The following is a 7,500-nucleotide window of genomic DNA, read 5'->3' as shown; positions in this document are numbered from 1 at the left end:
TATTTAAACAAAAGTTTGTAGCAAACAGGAACCCCTGATGGCATTTTTGCAATTCTCGCACTCGGCATTAAAAAAAGAAAAAGGATTGCATTCCTTATTTTTCAATGTCAAGCACATTGAAACACAGAAATAACTAGCATTATGTGGAATTATGAATCAATCTTAAAGCAAATCATCAAAAGTATTGCTTAAATTGTAAACAGGAGCATCTTTCAACGCTTATTCACTCAATCACCGGAGTCTGTGTAACCTACGTAAGAGTCTCTGCGATATATCTTGTAGAGACTGTGTAACATGTAAAAAAAAAATGTTTCCTATAAAAATCTCTTGTCGCACCCAATTCCACACAATACTGGTGTACCCCGGCCCCCTGGTTAGGAACCACTGGACCACTGTACTGCCTATTGAGCTATTGATCTCAGTACCTTAGTTTGCTTGGTACTAAGTAAGGCAAACATCTATCATCAACCTATAAGACACTAAAAGATTAAAAATCTTTTTGAATTCACTTGAGGTATTTTGAAAGAGAGAGCGAGGGAAAGAGAGAACCAGGAAGAGAGAGAGGGGTGGGCGGTGGGGGAGGGGAGTTGTAGAGAGAGACTGTTTCCACGTCAATATCCCTCATGGTCGGATGTGAATAAAATTGATTGGAAGAAGACATATCAAAGGGCTTATTTCACACTATAACAATTGTTAGAAAAACACTTTAACATTTCTTAGAAGGTGAGCTATTGAAGGAGCAGTAGTTATAATTGCTGATAGTTGGTGTAAAACTTGTTATGAAGCCGCATCACAGGATGAAAGGTCACCCGCAGTGAGAGCATAGAGTTTTATTAAAGGTCACGTAGGGGTCAAGGCTTCACCTTTCAGCGGCTGATTAGAGAAACACTTGTGGGCACCCGTCTTTATTATAAAAGTGTGACGGGATAAATATGTTTCATACAAGAGGACACATCTCTCATAATCACAATTATGCAACATCTGCCTACTACTGGATATGACTAAATAGCATTGATATTGTCGAACCAAGGTCCATTGATATTTTACAACATATGAACACGTTTTGTGACTGTACTTTTATATTCCGGTTTATACTTATAATTAAATAAACGTATAAAAGTGTTCTTGAATATTAAGAACATCAGAAAATCTGAACAAAAACCTGTGTGTGTGTATGTGTGTGTGTGTGTGTGTGTGTGTGTGTGTGTGTGTGTGTGTGTCTGTGTCTGTGTGTGTATGTTTGTGTGTATGAAGGTGTCCACATCGGAGGAGAATGGCATCCTGCTCTACAACCAAGATGAGCCCATCGCCATGGAGATCCACCAAGGTCACGTCAGGGTCACCTACAACCCTGGGAACCAACCAGCTACTGCTATCCACAGGTCTACACACACACACACACACACACACACACACACACACACACACACACACACACACACACACACACACACACACATACCTACACACACACACACACAGACACACACACACACAAACACACACACTCTGCACAAACTCTTTTACTTTTTACCTCATGAGTTCGGTTGATGTGAGGTTTTATGTAACAATGCAACACATTTAACCAGAGAATTCTGTTCAGCGTGTTCTGGCTTCATCGGAACTATGTAGAGGGAGGTGTGATAGCTGTCTCCCAGGGTGGTTTCAAGAAATCTGAACCGGAGACAGACCAAGGCCAACCTTCCGCTTGAGACAGACAACTGGCGACGGCAGGCGATGGCTCAAGGCTGTTACCTAGCAACAGCTCACACCACACAAAAGATTTGCGAGACGCTGCAAAGAAATAGGTGGCTTGCCGGAATCTGGCCCGACTGGCTGATAAGGGACTGATTAAAGTTGAAGTGCCAAACTTATTCAGCGCTGCAGTTTAAGTGTTCTTGAGACTAAAGGTACAGAACTGGAACTGCCTAACTGATGTCTAGGGGAGAGGGCACATGTTGCCACAGTTAATCTTAAATGTTTTTGAGGTTAGAGTTAGGTTTTACCTTCAATGGCAGTCTCTTTGAAGTGTATTGAGTGGTATCAGGTATTTTTTGAGACTTCAATTGTTCAATTTCTCCCCAAATCGGATCTAGGTGACATTGAGATGCCATGGGTCAGATCGCATCCCGAGTTGGTCGCAAAAGATTCAATCTTGCATTGAGATCAGATCTCATAGTAAACATGGGCAGTGATCCCCGGGTAAAATGATGATGGATTATTAGCTAATTAAGCACACCATACCATGTCCTCTACCACTGCTAGACCCACCACATCTCAGACATAAGGCTCCTAGTCCATAATAAGTATCAGCAGACTTATCATGGACTCAAAGCCTTATGTCTGCATTTAGCTCCTTCTAAGCATCAAGGATATATTTTCTGAAGTCAATGTAGAATACTGTGCTTGCCTTAGCACAAGGGTACAGTGAGTTCAACCATCTACCTTTAGCTCATCTTTCAGGTCTTTCAAGAGATAAATGAGTTTGCCGCCATGGTCACTTCACATTACATACTTAGTGACAGACAGCAGCAGAGGCAGCAACAATAATAACAATACAGTAAAACATCTATGCACGGCCGTGCACTAATAATGACATCATGAAATCATGTTGAATTTCCGCTTTGCCCTTCCAGTCTGAAGTTTCTTCAGAGACATTTTCAGAGACTGAATGGTTTTGCTTTTACCTAAACCATTCTGAAAGCGAATGACGATTCTGCAATGGACGTTACTCTCTTAGCTGATGTTTCTGGTATTTTCTTTCCCATGGCCAAATTTGCGGAATCTAAAGACTTTAGAAATACAGGCCAAACTTGCTGAGGTCAAACGGAAGCCACCAGAATATCTATCTATCCCGAATACACCGCGATTCATGGGTTGGAACCAGACAACTGCCTATAAAGCAGACATAACCTTTATTGGTTGTAATAAAAGCGACCCCCTCTGTGTGGAAGTCAGAAATAACCGGGCGGTGTGTGACATGAGATTTGTTGACGTGTGATACACAGCGTGGAGACCGTGAACGACGGGCGGTTCCACACGGTGGAGCTGATGACCTTTGACCGGATGGTGAACCTGACTGTGGACGGAGGAGAGCCCACCACCCTGGACAGCCTAGGGCGTGTGCCACGCAGCGGAGAGGGCCCCCTGTATGTGGGAGGTAAGAAGTACCATTCAGACACACACTTACACACTGCTGCTTCAGCAGAAGTTTTTATCCAAAGCAACTTACAGGGAAATTCAGATACAGCTCCTCAATGAGAAGTTACAGTAAATTCAGATACAGGTCCTCAATGAGAAGTGACAGGGAGTTCTGATACAGGTCCTCAATGAGAAGTTACTGTGAATTCAGATACAGGTCCTAAATGAGAAGTTACAGGGAATTCAGATACAGGTCATTAATGAGCCATTTCAGTGAATTCAGATACAGGTCATTAATGAGTCATTTCAGTGAATTCAGATACAGGTCATTAATGAGTCATTTCAGTGAATTCAGATACAGGTCATTAATGAGCCATTACAGTGAACTCAGATACAGGTCCTCAATGGGGACCTACTTAATTCAGGTACAGGTCATTAATGAGGAGTTTCTCCACCCACCCTCCCATCCACTACTGAATCTACCACCAAACCCATCCTCTTCCCAACCCATCCTCTATCCCACCCATTCTCTACCAAACCCATCCTCTTCCCAACCCATCCTCTACCCCACCCACTCTCTACCAAACCCATCCTCTTCCCAACCCATCCTCTATCCCACCCATTCTCTACCAAACCCATCCTCTTCCCAACCCATCCTCTATCCCACCCACTCTCTACCAAACCCATCCTCTTCCCAACCCATCCTCTATCCCACCCATTCTCTACCAAACCCATCCTCTTCCCAACCCATCCTCTATCCCACCCATTCTCTACCAAACCCATCCTCTTCCCAACCCATCCTCTATCCCACCCATTCTCTACCAAACCCATCCTTTTCCCAACCCATCCTCTATCCCACCCATTCTCTACCAAACCCATCCTCTTCCCAACCCATCCTCTATCCCACCCACTCTCTACCAAACCCATCCTCTTCCCAACCCATCCTCTATCCCACCCATTCTCTACCAAACCCATCCTCTTCCCAACCCATCCTCTATCCCACCCACTCTCTACCAAACCCATCCTCTTCCCAACCCATCCTCTATCCCACCCATTCTCTACCAAACCCATCCTCTTCCCAACCCATCCTCTATCCCACCCATTCTCTACCAAACCCATCCTCTTCCCAACCCATCCTCTATCCCACCCATTCTCTACCAAACCCATCCTCTTCCCAACCCATCCTCTACCCCACCCATTCTCTACCAAACCCATTCTCTTCCCAACCCATCCTCTACCCCACCCATTCTCTACCAAACCCATCCTCTTCCCAACCCATCCTCTACCCCACCCACTCTCTACACCACCACCCCCAGGCATGCCTGACGAGAGGGTCCCCTCGGCCCCCAGCCGCCCCCCCCAGCTGCTGAACGGCTCCAGCTTCCAGGGCTGCATCAGGAACCTGTACATCAACCAGGAGCTGCAGGACTTCACGCGCGGTCGCATGCGCCCTGGTGTGGTCCCCGGCTGCCACGCCTGCCGCAAGCTGCTCTGCCTGCACGGCTTCTGTCAGCCACATGGCGCACAGGTATGGGACAGGGGGAGGGTGGACACCAACCCTTATGGGGGTTAGTGGAGAACCTATAACCTAATGTTCTTTGTTAAATCTGGGGCATGGCTTCAATTCAGGGCCCTTCAATTCAGTTTCAACAAGCAGAGGAAAGATTTGTAGCATTCCATTAGCATCTTGTGTTGTGTTTGTTGCCGCTGGCTGGCCGCCCCCTTTGCCCCTCGCAATGGACCTGACCTTATTAGGCGATGCCATTGCCTAATAACCTATACTTTATAACACGATTTTGTCAGGGTTGGGCTTTGCTCAACTTTCAGGCCTGATTAAAGCTCTAGTTCAACTTCCCTCTGTACATGGCAAGAATCAAAAGCCACAAGGTCATTGGTCCATCCATCTGTCTGTCAAAGGGTCCTGAGTGCTACTGCCAGCCGGGATGGGCGGGACAACACTGCGACCAGCCAATAGCTGGAGGCCTGGCATTGGTTGCTGTGACCTCTTCGACAGAGGCCGACCCTTGTCAAGACAACAAGTAAACATGATCACATGATTTTCAAACTCACAGATTTCATTAAGTCATTAGGCAGATTATCTTTAATCCATACAATTTACTGACATCCCTGTTGATGTGTTGATGTGATATCGTCTTCTTGATGTCATGGTGATGCAATGGTGTTGTTACGGTGATATCACGTTGCTGTGGCATGTGTTGTCAGATGGTGTTGTCATGGTGTGGTGTCATGACAGTTTTTTCGCGGTGACCTGTGTACCTGAGGGTCTCTAGCGGCCCTCATAAAGCTCCACTCTCTCCAGATGTGTGAGGGGCGTGTGCGTCCCCCTCGACGGCTACACCTACCGCTGTGACCACCAGCAGGGGGAGGCACCAGCGCTGGCTGGAGGAGGAGGAGCACTTTGGGGAGGTGCAGCGGTAGGAAGAGCAGCAGCTGACGGGGGCTGGTGCCAGGGGTTGCGATGTCAACGCGGCCAGTGCCAGCAGACTGAAGACGGGGTTCACTGTGTCTGTGACCCAGGATACACCGGGGAGCACTGTGATGTTGGTGAGAGAGATGGGGGGAAAGGGAGAGAAAACATCTTTGATTATTAACAAATATCTCCTTTCTGTGGTACGCACGTGAACGTAAAGATTTTTTCAGCAATTAAACTGATTCTCTAATTCCTATCATTACATCTGGGCATGTCCTCACAAGGCTATGATTTAAAATAGTGTGTGTATGTCCTCACAATAATATGGTTTAAAACAGTGTGTGTGTGCGTGTGTACGTCCTCACAATGCTATGATTTAAAATAGTGTGTGTGTGGATGTCCTCACGATGCTATGATTTCATACAGTGTGTGTGTGTTGGTGTGTGTCCCCACAGAGTCGTCATGCCAGGGCGAGATGGTGCGGGACTTCCACCGGCTGCAGCGCGGCCAGTCCCGCTGCCAGACCTCCAAGACCTACTCCTGGGTGGAGTGTCGGGGTCGCTGCGGGCGGACGCCGGGCGGCCGGAAACGCCAGTCCATCACCTCTCCCCCCACTCCCTCCTCCTGCTGTGCCCCCCTCAGGATGAGGCGCCGGCGGCTCACCTTTGAGTGCGACGACGGGACGTCCTGGACACAAGACGTGGAGAAGCCCGTCGAGTGCGGCTGCAAGGAATGCGTGTAGTGTCCCACTCGACTCCTCCCCCTCGCCACCACCATCACGATCAACCCCACGGCCACTCCCCACCATCATCCCCCCCCACCCCCTTGCCCTACTGCTATTGGCCGACAATGTTTTTGCACCTCCTCTCTTGCTCTAACAAAGCTAACGTTTAGTCAGTCTCAGACACACATTCCCATTTGTATGAGAAGGTAGACACATACATACATACGTAGACAATGGCCATACATTCACACACATTCACACACACCATGCAAGGTCTCAGCACTATGGACAATACATATGTTTGTGTGTGTGTTGGTATGTGCCTTTTCCTTTACCTGTTTGTGTATGTGGGCACGTTTTTTCCTCTGTGTTTGTGTGTGGATATGGGTTTGTTTGCCTGCATGTCACACGTCTCACTCAATCCCACTTTTCTACCTACTGAATCCTCCAAATCCAACACTTCCCCTCCTCGTCTTCCTCGTCCTCCTCTTCACTCCCACAGTGTTTCAGATCCATCGCTGATGTCTTCCACCACCCGCCACTGTAGCGCTGAAACTCCAGACAGGACTTCTTACTTCTTACTCTGTTAATCCGGCTGTCTCGTGGTGAAACCTTAACCCCAAGAAAGGCATAATTTACTTATTGTTTTTCCACACACTGTTGTCACAGTGTCACAGTGACATCTTGTACATTTGGTCGATCTGAATAATTCCCGCATGTTGATGTTATGACGTTAGAAAGTATGACCAGAATTTTATTATCAATATTACATTTACTAACGCTTTTTCTCCTGCTGTGTCCGATTTAACAGTCAATGCCACAAGCTTCCATTCACAATAACAAATCACTTGGTTACTTGAAGTTATCTGCAACAAGGGAAAATGCTTAATGTAGTCATAGTACCAGTGTTTTTAAACTCGGAAGGTCATGCCGGAAAATGCCGGAGAGATGTGTGAAGTAAGAATATGCACAGCACTGGAAATGTCATCACAGCTAAGAGCTTTACATGCCTGAGTATTCAGCAGACAGATGAGCTGTCATAACGTAAATAACTTAGCGTTAAAAGATTCCCTGTGGTTGTACACATTTAAATATAAATAAATCATTTTTTACCTTCTTGCGACAGTAGGGCACCCCTTTATCAAAGCATAACATACTCACAGTAAGTTAGCTAATGTTACGGATGTTGAACCTGATTTCTAGT

The 7,500-nt window shown here is 46.6% G+C and overlaps 1 protein-coding gene across 1 annotated transcript in view; it reads left to right on the top strand.

Moving 5' to 3' along the window:
- slit1b (slit homolog 1b) overlaps window positions 1-6,314 on the top strand; it is a gene marked incomplete at both ends in the record, with an annotated part of 42,299 nt that extends 35,985 nt beyond the window's left edge. Inside the window, 6 exons of the mRNA XM_079730941.1 lie at window positions 1,255-1,382; window positions 3,009-3,160; window positions 4,458-4,669; window positions 5,059-5,180; window positions 5,462-5,706; window positions 6,028-6,314. Of these exons, the coding sequence (XP_079587067.1) occupies window positions 1,255-1,382; window positions 3,009-3,160; window positions 4,458-4,669; window positions 5,059-5,180; window positions 5,462-5,706; window positions 6,028-6,314 (1,146 nt within the window). The remainder of the gene's footprint in view (window positions 1-1,254; window positions 1,383-3,008; window positions 3,161-4,457; window positions 4,670-5,058; window positions 5,181-5,461; window positions 5,707-6,027) is intronic.
- Window positions 6,315-7,500: the final 1,186 nt, after the last annotated feature.

Source organism: Pollachius pollachius, assembly GCF_949987615.1.
Source record: "Pollachius pollachius genome assembly, chromosome: 2".
In the NCBI taxonomy this organism is placed as follows: Eukaryota; Metazoa; Chordata; class Actinopteri; order Gadiformes; family Gadidae; genus Pollachius; species Pollachius pollachius.
This window is presented reverse-complemented; position numbering and strand designations above follow the sequence as displayed.